This window comes from Bombus fervidus, chromosome 14 (assembly GCF_041682495.2).
Source record: "Bombus fervidus isolate BK054 chromosome 14, iyBomFerv1, whole genome shotgun sequence".
NCBI classification, from domain to species: domain Eukaryota; kingdom Metazoa; phylum Arthropoda; class Insecta; order Hymenoptera; family Apidae; genus Bombus; species Bombus fervidus.
In genome coordinates this window covers 10,680,466-10,697,992 of record NC_091530.1, presented here as the reverse complement: position 1 = coordinate 10,697,992, position 17,527 = coordinate 10,680,466, and the positions used below count along the sequence as shown (strand labels likewise).

Below are 17,527 nucleotides of genomic sequence, written 5' to 3'. Positions count from 1 at the left end.
GGTACATGTAAATTTTCTATAAATGTGTAACATCCGCTGTCTAACAATAATTACTTGTTGTACCTAATGAATCTTTATAATGAATTATTACATATAAAGAAACAATATTTTTTATGCAATATAGTTAAAATATAGAAAGAAAATGTACAATAAAATGTAATACATCATGCGAATAGGAGAACGGTAGTAGCGTAAGTGAAAGTAGAGTAAGACCATGCGTGATCGGACTTGTTTTACTGACTCTCGAGACTTTAATAAACAACGATCTTCCATAACGTTTCCTCTTCCTATATTATATTCTTAGCTATCTTAGATTAACTAAAACTTCAAATGTCTTTAAACAATTTTATACAATACTTTTAAGATACCAACTTATTAATACATTCTTTGCTATTAAATTTGCACTGGAAAACTATTATTTCATCGGAAGTGTCTTTGTATTAAACAATTTGTATTAAGCGGACATTTCATTGTTAAATAACTATACTGGCGCGTCAATGGCAATGAACGTTTTAACGAATTGTAAACGATTTTTTGGTATTGAAATCAGAATCAGTAGTCTGCAGTTATCTGTTAACGAAATCTCGCCGTAATTGCGAATGAAATAAAGTATTTAATAAAACATTTAATCGCCGAGTGATACGATTATTTATCGGAGCCTAATTTAAACGTCGACTAATATTTTATCATGTTTTTCGTTTTACGGCGGCAGGTTTCACGACGAGGAGCACGCGAATCTCCTTAATGCTATGTGGCTCATTGCTATCACGTTTCTGAGCGTCGGTTTCGGTGACATCGTACCCAACACGTACTGCGGTCGAGGTATAGCCGTTTCTACTGGAATAATGGTAAGGCCAAGATCCAATGTTTAATATAGAAATTCTCGCGAGATTTGCATGCACCTACCGCATTTCTCTAGGAATAGCATGTTAACTAAAATCTTTCATAGATTTTGATGGTAAATATTAGACTGAAACATAGTTGTATTACAATATGGAAATTCTCGCAAGATTTACACAATACTTTGAGGACAGCACATTGAAAGAGAAATGCTATTGATCGTGTCATAATATTCTATTATTTTGTACTATACGTAGAAATGATGACTATAAAAAATAAAATCAATGCAGTTCGTTTTATTCGTAATACTTTAATTAAAACACTCGTCTTGTCAAAGATAAGCAAGTGTCTGAATATTTTTCGCATTTTTAAATGCATCAAAAACTTTTATTACGTATATTTAATATTAAAATTACTAAGACAATCAAAATGAGCGATTTGATTTCATAGGAATTTTATAAATTTACGATAGTATATTTCCTTGCTTCTCTCTTTGCATTGCACATTTTTCATTTTGATTCCTATAAATTTATGCCATAATCGTTGGCAATTCGTGAAACGTAGATTCAAATCTCTTTCGTACAATTATAACAAGAAAATGCCGATGAAATCTGCACGGGTTCTCGTCAAAAATATTTGATAGAAATTTCAGCATGTTTCGACAGTACAAAGGGAAAGCAAGTGCTATCGATCGCAGCATCGCGCCAAGTGCAGTTACGATGCATTCGAAGCGACACTTTGTGACGATAAACGCGACAGCGTGTTCCAATCTCTCCACTGGGAATGCGCCTGGTTCCTTATTGTTACTGCTCACTGTGACTGATACTAATTCACGGATTTGGGATCACTCGTAGCTGCGAATCATTAACCAATTTAATAGTCATGGCCAATTCTCCCTTTTCACTTAACAAACGTGTTCAAATTCTGGATGGTCCAGTAATATTCACGTTTATCGTCTTGATCCTCATTTGATTGTATATCGGATGATCCTCTTAAACTAATTTAGCTCGAAGATAACTTTATGGTTTAGGTAAATTTATAGGAAGCGGTTACTTTTCATTGTTAGAATAATAAATACCTTGATTTCACTTTATATTTTAACATTTTACTTTGTAGTATACTATATAATTCTTTTTTTATGTATTGCTAAATTGTTGTAATGTACTCATAACAGGTGTTAATTCCTAGTATTTAGAGCAAGGTAAAAATCTATGATTTATTAAAATTTTTTCTCACGAGCAAGTAAAATTTTAATCACAAATGAACAAACTTCTATTTTCGAACGAGGACATCCTTTTTGTACAGTGGCGAGCGTATAAATGGGAAAGTGCTTACTCGTAAATTCAACCAATTATATTACACTACATTTTATTTTCATTTTTTTCTTTTTTTATAATATAGGATTCAAAAAACAGATTGTCAAAGCACTTTAAATACAAAAGGACTTTCAAATCTTTATTCCGAGTAATAATTATTAGACTGCGGATGTTTATACATTTAGAGGAAATATTCAAAGTTTGATAGTCATTATAATGTTTAATGACTGAAACAAATCTCTATTTAGATTCCATTTCCTTATGATATAGGTCTCCACAAACATCTGTAACTCGAATAACAGCGAACTAAATTAAAAAAGTTTAATTTAATATAAAAATTGTCCCTACTTACGACATACTTGGAACATTAGTTCTTCCAAGAATATTGCTTACGACTTTCGGTAAAGGTTTCCGCTTAAATAAAAAATTCATAACTGCTGATTCGAGAAGAATCAGCTACTAAATTTTAAAAGAATTATTCTTCACATTGTGATATTGCTAATTCGTGGACCGAATTCTAGCAGGGAATTAGGTTTATACCATGTTCGCGTCCCTCTTGTGTCAAGAAAAACAGATTACACGTATAATGGAATCAAATAAGGGGTATTGCTACCGCAAAGTGAATATAATTCCACCGACACAGAAAGGAGAAGATTACACCTTTAATCGGAACAAAATACCATGTGTTCGTGATCAGAATTCCTTATTAGTCACGTGGTAACTTTATCAACGAGGAGACAAGAACTTTTATCAACACACAAAAGTCTGAAAACTTTCGAATGATATTATATAAACGAATAAATCTGAAAATATAAAATGAAATCTTTTCGTGTGATGTTACGATTTCGTGAAAATCGAGTTTTAAAATTTATCGAATAGATACATATTATGGAACTTGGTTAATTCCGAAGTGGACAGATCTGAATAATTAACATGTATGTGAAAGTAAAGTGAAAATGTAGAATAAAATTAAATTTGGAAATTTACGAAATACACGTGCAACAGTTCTTCACTAAACATGTTTAAATTCTTTTTTTTTTAACAGGGCTTTAAATGGAAAAATTTCATTTTTTATTTTTTACGTACTTTCGCATACAGTATCGAACAAATTTTCAATTTCGACTTTCTCGAAAACAAAATGTCATATGAAAACATTTGATTCTGTATTTTCGACTTAGCTTTCACACAAAATCCCCTTGTCAATTGTGCCATGGTTTTGCCCAGAACCCTCTGTATAGGGTAACTTCAAACGTGAAACACGTGACAACCGATGAACCATGAAATTTTATCCACTTACAGAAAAGTAAAGTTTCTATCCTGAGAAAGTTCCTTTGGCCGAAGAATCAATGAGTTTGGAAAGTTTTTATTCGATAAAAATCCATCGACAGCTACATCGTATTGCTGTTAGTTAGCAAACAGTCGTAAACGGGCAATAATCGAGGAAAAGACTATGAAATTCGTTTTACTTTGAGTCCTTTACTCTCTCGATAAAATTTCGCAGAGAAAACAACGTCAAGACGAAGTAATTTCCTAAGAGAAGTCTTTTACGTAGGAAACATGGCGGCCTCGCAAAATTGCCCCTGTACAAGGAACGGAAGGACAAAATTATATTTTTCGATGTTACGGAAAAAGAAAAATTACGAAAACTTTAATCGAAAATACACGAATTGTGATATTACGTTAGCGCATTAACGATGGAACAGACCAATTCAAATGAAATTAATCGAAATAGATACATCACAGTGTATAATGTAAATATAAAATACTAGTAGCTCAAATATTGATACGCATCTGAATATTTTTAAATAAATAGTGTAGAAACATATTAATCAAATCTTATATAATTTCCTGTAATCAAAGTTTTGTTTACTCACATACAAGCTGCAAATATCTGTGCAGTTTATGGAAAATTAAAAACTGCAGAAACGTAAAACATAATACTCATTATAATTGTTAATTTTTAACATACTTAATCATTTAATATTTACACGCGTGTAGTAAAAATGCTTCAGCGCTAAAGTATTAAAAAATATAATTTTTGTAGCATTAATAAGACAAACGTTGCATACATACAGTGCGTTGTGTATTTACAGACAATTTCTTCCAATGATGATGACTGCGAAGTTTTTGTTCAATTAACTCATATCTGGCTGAATTGCTAGTTTCGTAATTAAACATAGCGTGAATAGTTTCACAGGTACGTTTGACGGTGTTTTTAGGGCGCCGGATGTACGGCCTTGCTGGTGGCGGTTGTTTCCCGAAAGCTGGAACTTACCAGGGCGGAGAAGCACGTTCATAACTTCATGATGGATACGCAATTAACGAAAAGGGTAAGACGCACCTGTTCGCACATCTCGCGGAGATTGTTTTTGTCTGTAACTATATATATGTCGGGTCGTCTTTGGAAAACGGGACGTGCAATGAATCTTTCTGCGAGTTGTCCATCATTGTTGTATACCAGATGATATTGATTGAAGCGAATGTATTGCAAAGGTTAACAAGTGATATCGGTGAGTGAATAATTGAGATGTCGATGACGATGAATTTAGGTTCGATAACGAATACACGGTCAACGGGATGACGATTGCGATTAGGAACTCGATGTACGTGTTCACTGGGCTAGTTGAACTTATCGGATTGAGCCTCGGTCCAAGTGAAACTGCCCTTATATACTCCTCTCCGTATCTCTCTGTATCCCTCAGGTCAATCCCTGTTTTTAAAGAGAGTTATTTAATTACTTTATACCTCTGTTAGGTATACGTCCCTCCCGTGGTCGTGGCTACGTTCAGTGACCCATTATGTCACTTCGAGCCCAAGTCCACTGTCATAAATCTCGGAAAATCATAATTGATTTAACTCATAAACAGCTATTTCTCAGTTTTATTGTTTAAGTACGACTATAATAAAAAGTTCCGGTGTCCTTTCATCTCCGATATATATATATATATATATATATATATATATATATATATATATATATCGATAATTTTTGTGACATTAAACAACATGTTTCATGCACATTTTCGAAATCCTCAGTATTTGTATCATTTGTGAGGAATGCTTAATGAAATTCGTTTTATTTGAATTTTACTAAACGATACGAGTGAAGAGATCGCTTTGCAAAATAATCGATTATTTTAGTACTTTGTATCTATTTTAGTTTCAATATTTTATGTTCCTTTGTTAGCAAATTCTAATGTAAAATAATCTATAAAAGTTTTAATAAAAGAATGGCAAATATAGATGAAGGCTTCGTGTAAACAACTTTGAGATTCATTTAACCTTTGGTTTACGACAACATTTTCATTTCCTGCAAATTCGATTCGTTGAAAACTTCCCCGATTATGTTCATATTTAACGCTTGTACATCAAACTCCACTTTACAAACTCGTTTTTAGCGTTTTCAAATGTCGTTGTTTATTAATCCGTGTATATTTCACAACGATATCCTCCACATAAATACGTATCTTATGATCCCTTATTTATCTCGTTTTTAGAAAAAACAATACTTTTAACGAAAAATGCTCTTTTCCACCAATTCCTTCAATCATAAACATTTCTCAAAAATACACGTTAAGTAGAGATAGCCTTCTTTAAACATCCACATCTACTTTACGATCCAAAAACCACTAAACTCGAGCAAGCTCGCACATCAGAGTTTCGATATCTCCATGATATGTATACTGATGTTGACGTACGAGAATCTTTCGCAACAAGAGAAGCGCCGCTCGTGTTTCCAGGCCGGATGCGAACCAACCAGACCATCTAATGTGTCATTGTCATTTCTACCCGTTCTTGATGGTTCGAGTGTCGCTATCGATTGTCCAGCCTGGAACAAGAGAATCGCATCTTAAAAGGCAAGAACTGCATCGACCTTCTGTCATCCACCGAAGGGGAAGACATGAAAAATGAGGGAAAGAAAAATGGCAAGCTAGAAACCAGACCTCTCTCGATAGTAACCTGAAAAATCGATTCATTTCTCTCCGAAGATCGAGGACGTTTCGTGCCATCTTTGTGATTTCAATCGATGAACCTTCGATATTTGCGAGTCTCAAGGGAACTTCAAGGCTCTTGATAAGCCAATTAACGAATGAGAGTATATTTCAAGCTACTTATGAAGTATTCAGTCTCGTCGCAGCCGACAAGCGGCATATGAACGGCAGCCGTCTCGTTTCTGCCTCTCGATCGAAGACTTTAGTCACAACCAATGAATTAATTAATAGTTGGTGATATGTATAAACCACGGAAATATCAAAGAGTAACAGCGATAGCGGTTACATCATAAGTAAGGGAAAGTTCGTGACGTATCTTCTGAAGGAAAATCGAATGTTTAAAATATTCTGTAAGTGTTATAGTAAGTGTTATAGTATATAGTTTATGGCTTTCAAATGTCAAAACATGTAAATGAAGATATCCTTGAAGAAGTAAGGATCTTGTGTTCCTTTCAAGGCTGTTCGATGTTAATTCATTGGCAGAAACGTTTCTTCCTATATCTTTCAAAAGTATACACATCGGTGATAGAGATGAGAACCTGTTTCTATTGTTTTCGACATAATTTCGTCCTAGATCTATCATTCATTGAGATAAACATCATCTCGATCGCTCCTCGGCAATTATTGGATGTATTTGAAATTACAGCGTTCCAACTTGGTTCATCAATACTTTCACATATTGAACTTTTATCCAATTAACCACGAACGAGGAAAGCTGTTAGAAAGAAGTATTATATCGTACTTATTAAAAAGTTCTGTTTGTAATTTTTACAAATACAATTATACGCGTGAAATGTGATTGATAGTTTGTTTGTTGAGGAATTGTAGTTTGATTTGAGTTCTGTGGATAGCATGATTCGTTTAGAGGCAGAACGAGATATAAATGCAAAAGAAAAGATTGCGGTGGTAGATCTAACGAGACAAAGGTTATCTTAAATCGATAAAATCGATTATTGCAGCATGTTTAATTCCTACTATACAAACATTCGGTATATTGGCGTGCAAAGGAAGTTATAACGTGCCCAAGAGTGTTGCTTCGAAATCTATTTACCTTCCATCTTTAATTTCACTAAAATCGAACATTAAAACTTATTTATTTAACTTTCTTATTTATTTATTTAAAAAATTTATTTAAAGAAGAGTATATTTTCTTTAAATGGTTCCTCCTCCATTTGTTCAAAAATTTATCGATACTGCAACTACTACTATTTCGCTAAAATCAAACATCATGACGACAAAATAATGCAATAACTTCATTTATATAAAAATCAAGAAAAGAATATTTGTTTGAAAAACGATTCCAATTGTATTTGGCTTGTTTCGTTTATTTTATTTATCTCGTATTTTATTCGACCAACATTTCGACTGTAATTCCATCGGAGTCGAACATCAGGGGAATAAAAATAAACAGGCAAGGGATCCGTTAGTTAAACGCGGAATAACGAGATCCGTTCTCTTTCAGTTGAAAAACGCCGCGGCGAACGTGTTGCGCGAGACGTGGCTAATTTACAAGCACACTCGGCTGGTGAAGCGTGTCAATCCGGGACGTGTTCGAACGCATCAGCGGAAATTCCTGCTGGCTATATACGCGTAAGTCGATGTACAAACACGTGACTAATTTGGCTTTGATTGGCATTGTACAATTCTGCTAGAACGAGAAGCGATTAACATTTCTCATCCACAATATTGAACGTTTCAGACTCAGGAAAGTGAAAATGGATCAGCGAAAATTAATGGACAATGCCAACACCATCACGGATATGGCCAAGGTACCAGCACGCAAGTAACATGGAATCCAATTAAATTTTCTTGGTCATCGCTATGACGATGAATTGTATCGCGTTGATCGATCAGTGCTTCTGTGTCTGTGAACAAGCTCTTCGTTTGGCGACCTATACTCTCCAACGTGATGAAAAAAATATTGTCTCCCAGTAACTCGTAACAACGCTGTCCGTTCGAGTCTGTTGTTCGTTAATCTCCATTCATGAAAATTTTCAATTGTTCGACACGCCGCGACTCTCATTGTACCATTGCTGATCCACTATGGTCGATGGCTATGATTGTGATTGCTCGAGGTCGTTGAACTGAAGAGCCAATGTCTTATTCCTGAATCAAAGTTTATGTATAATTATATTTCTAAACTGTTTCACGTCTAAGACATGTTTCATGGTTTCAAGATGCTTTCAAAGCAGCAGTATGTTGGATAGAAAAGCAGAATTGTCCCAGGATATTAAGCATTCGATACTTATATTGTTGGGTTTATACTAATTACGATTTAAGGCCAGTAACTTAAGTTTATCGATTCTTTAAATGAAAGGGGATGTTCTACTGGCGTGAAATTTCACCCATAATAGCATGATAACATGGTCTTTCTTGACGATAGTTTTTAAGGATTAAATTCTAATCGTTCTCGTATGAGCTGTTCAGAAGCCAGATTGATTATCTCCATAAATAGAAAAATAAAATAAAAATAAAACTTGCAAAAGACGGAATTAATCGATTTGGTTTTCGAGAAGTTCATATATGATAAATCCAAACTAACTCCATTTAACGATTTCCCAAATAGACGCAGAACACAGTGTACGAGATCGTGTCACACATGAGCACGCGTCAGGACGGACTTGAAGAACGTCTGGTGAACCTGACGGACCAGTTGGTCGCCCTAGAAGAGAAACTGAGCAGTCTGCAGTCCCAGCTGGATCTGCTGCCAGAGGAGTTGACCAGATGCTTGGCTCAGCATGCCGAGCGTATAGAGCAGAGGCGAAACTTCCTTCACCCAGATACCGCAGTCGCGATGGCGTCGACTGGAGGCGGTGGTAGCGGTATCCCAACCGGAAATAGCTTATCAATGGGCGTCTCCGTGTCCGCTCATCATCCTCTGGCCAATCTGTCAAACTCGCTGCCACACTCCAGGAGCGTCCCAAGCGCGCCCAGCACCACGTCCCTTCACCCTTGGCCGGCCAACTCGATCCTACCGCCAGTTTCGAGTCGTACGCCTCACCTGGTGCCTGAAACCGGAAGGCATCACAGTCTGGCACATTCCACGGTGGCCACGACCACGACCTCGCAGTCGGCCACCAGATTCGCCTCGCAATCTGGAATGGGAGGACTGGGCAACAGTCAGGGGTCCGATACGTCTCCACACAGCTGAGTCTCGTCTTTGCAGCCGCAGCACTCGTATTAAAATAGGACATGAACGTATGATTCGATGTCCTGAACGACGCTCGCGTATCATTGAGTCCTTTCCCTGCGGACCGATTCTCTAGTCTCGTTGTCTGTAAATCTACGTCTGTTCTGTCTGTTTGCTAAACTCTTTCGAGGATGGGAAGCTTCTCCAGGTCCATCTTCGAGTGTACTGTGAATTCGTTGACCAGTGTCCGCGAGCCTCACGAATAGTGGTAGGGTCGTGTTTGATTGAAGAAAGTTTAACATCGGCTTGGCCATGAGGCGATATCGATCGTGTCAATATTATGTGTATAAATGTTGTCTAGAGTGTAATGTATTTAATTTATTAATTGGTAGGCAATTACCAAATCGGTTTGCGTATAGCGAACGTTATGTTTAAGATATTCCTTTCTTCAAATTAAGTTTCGTGATTTTAACGGCATCCTTGAGAATTCAGAAGTATATCGATGCGAAGAAATCCTGTGGACAACCTAAATAAGTGCTCCTCTCCTTTGCAAACTACCTGAAGGAATTGATTTCAGATATACTTGGACGTCTCAGTATCTGCATCCGTCGTAGCTAATTCAAACATCCATTTCTTTTAATTACGAATCGAATCGATACACAAAGACAGTATCGAATTCGATATTTCTAACGAGCCAAATAACGAAACTTCGCGACCATCGCTGAATAAACCGACTCGCCTACTTTTATAGCCGCAGATAAAACGAAAGTCTTGCAGTAGCATCAACGACGGGTCCAATCCTCTTCCCGATTGACTGTGTTTTCTTACGTCAAATGATACCAAAAAAAAAAAAAAAGAGATACTAGAGAAGGAAACCGTGCACGTGGGCGAACATACAACACACAACATATGTGTATAACAAGAGGGAAAATCGATCGAAAGTTTCGTGATGGAGATTCAAAGAGGCGTGCGTGGATGAAAGGGAGGGACTCACGGACGCGAGCGTCCACTTCCAATTGCTGCGAGCTGCTCCCCTGCCCAACTTGCGTGCCTGAAAACTTTTTTCTTAATGTTTAAATATATATTCGACACACACGAACTCCATCTTATCTCTGTATACCTCGTGAATAAAAAAAAGAAGGAGGGAAAGAGGAGAAAAAGAAAGAAAAAGAAAAGGGACGTGGACAGGCACAAAGTGTGTTTAACGTTTTACGTGTAATGTGCGTGGAGAACGTCTCCCCTCGATGAGGACAAGGGTGGCTCTTAAGCTGGACGAGCGCACAGCGAACGTCACATGTTAGAATGAAAAGTTTCAAAGTCGTTTACTAGGGAAATATATATCGTTTTAAGGAAGGGAATATATACGACATTGTGTTCGTTTACGTGAATTTTTGTTTCACTTGAGATCGCGTGCAAGAAGGTGAAAAGATAGCGTACAGTATTTTACGAATATTTTAAACTATACACGCGTAAATAGGTTTCCAAATAACAGTTTCTTAGTCGTTTCGATTCGAAATAACGAAACGCCTGACATATACTACTTGTCTGACTATCTTCTCCTCTTTGCGAGCTGATCCTTACGTTTTCTGTCAGTGGACGAAGAAAATGGAAAACGTAGAATTCTTCTCCGAGCTGTGATTAACGTTACGTCGAAAGCTTATTAAGTACAATCACGTGGTGACGTATCTTGCGTGAATCATAGCTTATATACACAAATACCAAACTTCGATATTGTATTATATCTTTCGAGAGAAACAACTTGAAAGAAATATCTAAAAAATTTATAACGAACCGATTTATTTAAAGAAGAAAAGAAGAAACTGAAATTTTGTTACGATTGGCCATTTACCCCCCCCCCCCCAATATTTTTACATCTTCCCAATTTTATGTTATCGATAATGAGTAAACTATACCATCTCGTGATTGTACCTCCGTAATATACCTTCCAAAAGACAACCGAACACGAACGGAGGGAAAGAAAATCGGGTCAATCGAGTGAGCGGTGGTTAATCGAGGACAAAGTATATTGTCAACGCACTTCCATGTTGAATCACGCTGGACGAGCTTGAAGGGCCACCGAAGAAGCCACGAAGCAAATGTCCGAAGCTGATGGAAGGAGAACGCAAAGTGATCTTATCCGCTTTAACGTCCGTAGGTTACATAGGATATTATATTGTTAGTGTATACAAAGTGTATGTACATGGCGCATGGGTACAAAGGCTACGTTTCCACCAAAGGGGGAAATTTTTTTTATAAACGGTCTACGCACGCTGGTCTACGCGTGTGTGCACGATGGTCCACCGTAAATATTGATTTTATCGAAAATTGTTACCGACGAAAATGCTGCAGTTCAAAGGGGATGCAACATGTAACTTGTTTAATCGTCTCAAAGGGATTATTACACCGATTCACAAGGGCAAACAGTATATTTTCGAAAGAACGAATTTATTTCTCGCGATAGAGCATTGTAATAAATTTATTGGCGTGTTAAAATAAGAAAATGTAACCTGAGATTTACCTTGACCTATATATCTTCCTACACTTTGACAATTTCTTTCGTGTATCCGAATCTTTTGGACATTTCGACGTTCGTGTGAAAGAAACTGCTTTCAGATGTGTTCAGAAATTCGAAGTCGCGAGATACTTCGAAGTATCCAAAAAGTGTTCCGTTAATTCTTCTCTGATGAAGGAAATGATGTTAGCACGTTTCTCGTTAAGGCAGAAATATTTCCACGAAGAAGACGATAAAATCATGGCGACTAATTAAAAATGTAAAAAGTATAGTCGACTCTGAATCACGTGTTTATACATATTGAAATTTCTCACGAAATTATTTTCTACGATTTAAACGTCTTTTTAAGATTGTGTCCAGATTTTAAATTACGTAAGTAAATTCCTTTTCTGCAAAGTTTTAAGATGATTTTGAAATTATATCGTAAAACGTAGAACTTTTAATAACAAGTTTAAGGATCTCCTGCGAACTGTATTATTTTCTTAACAATATTTAAAAAATAAATATTTATAAGATGGTACAATTTTAACTGGACCAATCCGTGCACTCACATGAAACCGCCGCCAGAGATAAGTTTAATTGAACGAAATAGGACTAGACATATAGAATGTAATCAATTCGCGAACGAAATCTACGAAACTGCGTGAAACGACACATAAAACAGGAAGTTGTAACATACCCCATAAAACATCGCTACATCCTCATATATAGCAGAACTTTATATGAACCTATTTGACAAGCAATTCATATACACAAAGAAATTCTCTGATTCTCCCTATTATCTATGATTCTTCGTTCAAATAGGAGTTCATATTTACAAAAGATTCAATCGATAACAGTTCGCTTAATCGTTCATTAAGTAAGATTTCGTTTAAATAAATAGACTTCACGTAAACGAAGTTCTATTGTACCTTATCCACAAAACACGCATCCGTTTCCGAGAACATCATACTCACATTTTAATCAAAAGAGTACATATGTTTTTTTTTTTTTATTTCAGAAATGAATAAAGTCAAACAAATGCAATTGTTATTATCATATGCAATATTAATAAGAAATTCGTATCGGGTGAAATTTCGTTCATTTCGAAAGGTGAATGAGAATTCTCTACTTAGCTTCCATTTGTTTAGTTGTATTCATAACGGTATGAATCCCATAAAAATTCACCATCTATACATAATTGTATAAAAGTTCTTCGTGTATAACATACAATCCTTTACACAGCCAGGATATTCGATTAAATTACCACTTCCTGTTTGAGTGAGGATTTCAGTCAGTCCGGAAAGACAGACGCCCTTCCTCGCCGTGTATGCATTGTGTGCGACCATGAAAACTGTTGCCGGTTCTGAGCGGAAGTTAACGCGGTCACGGGTCGGTCGACCTTATCGTGGTTAATCCGTCGAGGGTGGCCGAGGTTCCGGTCGCGTGACGTTCGATCGTTCCCGGGCAAGTCTGCGAATGCGATCACACCGATATCTCTCGATACGGAAACGTACCGGACGCGTTACGTTGCCGCTGGCAATTCAAGTTAATTACTTTAATTGATACTAAACGTTGACGTTAACTATGTGATCGGGGGAAGGGAAAACGAGAGTACGTTAACGAGCTGCGTCGACGGAAGTAATCGTGTCACGCGACGCGACGATTAATTTCTTCGACGCGATCACGTATATATACATGTTATATACATACACATATATATACATATATATTATACACATACGCACGCACACGGACACACATACATGAAAAACAATATACCATACGAGGACATCGTTATACAATGAACGAATACACGAATAATATACATACAGAGAAAAACAGATACCTATTATTGATAACATATTATGATATTCGATGGATTGTTTCGTAATATATTATTAATTTTCAGCGCGGTAATAACGCGTTGTTAAGTTGTCCATGTATTCGACGTGCAGAGATTCGTTCTATCCGACGTGATCAATCCCGATGTTGTTCAGACCTCAGTGAAACGAACATACAGCGACGACGTTATACACGTAGCGAGGATAAAGTGGAGAAAAACGAGGTGAGAGAGCGAAAGGAAAGAAGATAGTAACGATAAGATTGTACGATCAACACGCAGGGAAACATTAGCAGAACTGCGAAGATCGAGATTTTTGGGGGCAGACGGGATGGAAAGTCTCGAAGGAGAAGGAAACGACGAAGAAGAGATGCAAAGAGCGGATCGATTGGATGAAAGGGAAAAGGGTCACGTAGCTCTCTAGACAGTTACTTCAAGTTGAAGAAAAAAACGCGCACATATTCATTCACACACATATATACACTCGTGAAAGAACAAAAGCTAGTTCCTTAATCTACGATGGAAGAAAAGAAGGCTTATTCTCTGCCCTCAGAAATAGTCGAGCGTTTATTCCTGCGATAAATGTTGGGACCTGGTTTGTCTTGTCCGTCATTGTTTCATTTCGAAAGCGTTGTTTCGCGGCCACTACGAAACGCGAAACGGGACCAAAGAAAAAAAAGACACAATTGTCACAAAACGTTCTCATTCCCCTTCTATCTTCTATCCTCTTCTCTGGCTGCCTCAATTCAATCTCTCTCTCTCTCTCTCTCTCTCTCTCTCTCTAACTCCTACGATTCTCTCTTCTTAGCCAATTCTCTGTTATCCATTATAAAAGTACACCTCTCTATCTGTCTTCTACCTCCATACCTCTCCCTTTCTCCTAATTCCGCTCTACCCCTCTCCCTCGTCCTCTCTCTCTCTCTCTCTCTCTTTCTCTCTCTATACTTCTCTGTCGCGGCTCAACGTACTGGACACGACAACTCCACACGATATTTTTATATAGATTTCTTAAAAGTGCATTATAGTGCCAGGAAGACCACGCCAAGTTAACAAAATAATAAAAAAAGGTAAAATAAAAAAACACACACGTAACGTACAGTCTCAATATTGATTCATTAGGCGATAGGAGATTGATTATATAAGTATTATAATGTATAAATTACGAGCTCTTGTGTAGATTGTGTATGCTGAATGATCGTCGAAGTGATCGACGAAGCGGCGCATTGGTCATGAGGGACACGATCGAGGCGGCTTCATACAAAAAGAAAAAAAAGGGGAATGAAAATTGGAACTGTTAAAAAAATCAACGCATGCTTAATTATAGCGACTTATATCGCGGTTTTACGAAGCACGGAAGTGATCAGAATTTTATTCGACCAAAACGTACACGTCAATCCTTTGTACGACGTTGAGAATTTTCGAGTGTTCCAGGCTGCGTTGTTCGCTGATAACCGAAGAACAAGATTATCGACGAATAAAATTAGACTGACGAGCGCAACATCGTTGCTTTGAATCGTAAACTAGTCTCCCACGTAGACAGCGAGCAGCTAGGATCAAGGGAACTTATCGTTTCCGGTCAACGATCGAGATAAGTTAAAGATTCCGCGAGAGATTTCCGTTGATGAAGGTGAGAAACATCGATGGAAAGATTTATGGCTGGATCGTTTGAAGAAACATAACACGATATCTTTTGAGAGAAACGGTATTCTTTAAATGCAAAGTTAAACAGCGGCAACGATTGTTTCTTAAGAGACAGCTGATAACAGAATAACAGAAAATACAAGAGAGGAAAATAAGCTACTTGTTGCTTCGTTCACATTGCAGACGTTGATATCGTTTCGAAAAATAAGTTGCGCCCTTTATCGACGAATAAAACAGTGAATATCGATTACAGAATCCTTCCACGATTTTATTTCAACGAGAAAATACTCTAAAAATCGACCTAACTTCCGAAATAATAACATCATCGAGTTAGCAGAAGGTTAATAAAAGGACAACAGAGAGGAAAACGAAAGGAAAATTATGGAAATGAATTCCTTGCCAGAAGCATGTAAACATATCTTCACAGGAAAGGTTTGTTTTCGCAGGAGAATGGACGGAAATGGAGGAAAAAGGGGTATGTGATAACCCCTGAAAAGGACCTTAATCGGCGATCTATATATATATGTATATATATATATATATTGCCCGAGTGAAATTGTTTCATTGATAACTCTTCCTTACACGTTCATACACACAAATAATTATATCGCGTGTGCATATGGGACGAAGCGCCTTTGTCCACTCGAAATATTTTCGTTATTTTGAACAATGCTGACATAAATATTTCCAACGACTCTATCAAATAAGTACACAAAGATTAAAAGAATCTAGTCTTTGTTTCGCTCTAAACGAACAAATTTTTAATCACTACCAAATATACTTTTTATTAAGGTTAATTACAGAGTAACTAATTAATTATATATTATAATTAATTATATAGAGTAATTAACGACTATTCGATCGTATTGGTCAGAATAACAGAAATATTTTCAGAAGACAAAGCTCCTACCCCGTCGCAAATATGCCGAGATTGATTTGTATGTTTATACCTGTACATATGTGTATACTATATTATGTAATATACACGATATTATAGTATATAGTGTATATATATATATCGAAACATGTATTACGGCCTTTGTTTCAAGCAGAGTTTATATACGTATGTTTAAGGAGGCAAAGGAGGACGCTTTTGTGTTCAGGGGCACAAGTTCCGACATACACGCACTTACGATCGCCATACTTTTGCGCCCGTCGAGTGTTTCGTGAATGTTTAAATGTTGTACTTTACATGTGTACATATGTATTTTGTACGTTCGATGAGCTCGAGAATACTGGGCGCAAAGCGTGGTCGAACACCCTGCTGTCGAAAATAAGGGTGGTCTCCCCTTGTTGCGCGACGCACGGCGGTGTATTATGTTGATGTTAATTCGTTCGAGGTCTAAATTTATGGTCGTCGATAGTGAGAATAATGCAAACGCTAGTGCCACAAAACAGAATGTTATAAATATTAGATATTTCTATATATTAAATAATTATTTATATCTAATATAAAATATCTTCTTAAAAAAAAAAACAAATTGTACCTAATCTCTTGCACCGAACGATATCGAAATAAAATTTTGTAGACTCTTCAAAGAAGTTTATCTAAAGAAGAAAAATCTAATTCTTTTACGTTAAGCTCCAATTTCAATGTTTATTCGTATGAATGTAGATCTACTCTGTCAAAATTTTAGAATTCAAGAGGAAATTTTCAAATTCGTTGGATATGAATGAACAAACTTTTCAAGGTATGTAAACGTTTGTGTTATTCGAATCGATCGACGTAGCGTTTCGTTTTCTGTATTACTATAAAGATATAAAGATAAAGTATCCGACTCATGTCTAAGTGGATGCGATATGGGAAAAGAACAAGAACGCTGCATAAAAGTATCTTTTGTCCTTATCTAATGAGGCATGCATAATGACGCCACTCATTGATCGGTATTACATGTTTACTGTACTGTACTTTACGGAACTTACATGTTTACTGTACGAATGTGCATACGTTATTAGATAAGGATACAAGAGGCCCTTATGCAGCGTTCTCTTTCTACTCCTATATCGCTTTCTCAGCTCATGCACTCTGTTTTCATATCTCTATGCGTGTTAAGGAACATGCGATTGTGTCAAGTTTAAAACGCTGTGCACCGCGTTACACAGCGGCACAATGAAGCGCGTTCTTGTGTTTCTCGAGAAGCATGAAAGCGACGTGCTACGCAATATGCACGGGGACCGCGTAACTGCCGCCTTCATTCCATGAATCGTTCGTGCCACCGGTCGTCAGTGCTGTCAGTCATGAGAATGCGTCGTAATTCGGAAAAAAGAAGGTAG

The 17,527-nt window shown here is 36.9% G+C and overlaps 1 protein-coding gene across 2 annotated transcripts in view; it reads left to right on the top strand.

Moving 5' to 3' along the window:
• The window catches only part of Sk (small conductance calcium-activated potassium channel), a 248,829-nt gene extending 232,095 nt beyond the window's left edge, over positions 1-16,734 (top strand). For both annotated transcript variants that reach the window (XM_072016863.1, XM_072016865.1), the window contains 5 exons: positions 713-848; positions 4,376-4,486; positions 7,611-7,738; positions 7,848-7,917; positions 8,715-16,734. In XM_072016863.1, the coding sequence (XP_071872964.1) occupies positions 713-848; positions 4,376-4,486; positions 7,611-7,738; positions 7,848-7,917; positions 8,715-9,299 (1,030 nt within the window). In that variant the 3' untranslated portion in view covers positions 9,300-16,734. The remainder of the gene's footprint in view (positions 1-712; positions 849-4,375; positions 4,487-7,610; positions 7,739-7,847; positions 7,918-8,714) is intronic.
• The last annotated feature ends 793 nt before the right edge of the window (positions 16,735-17,527 follow it).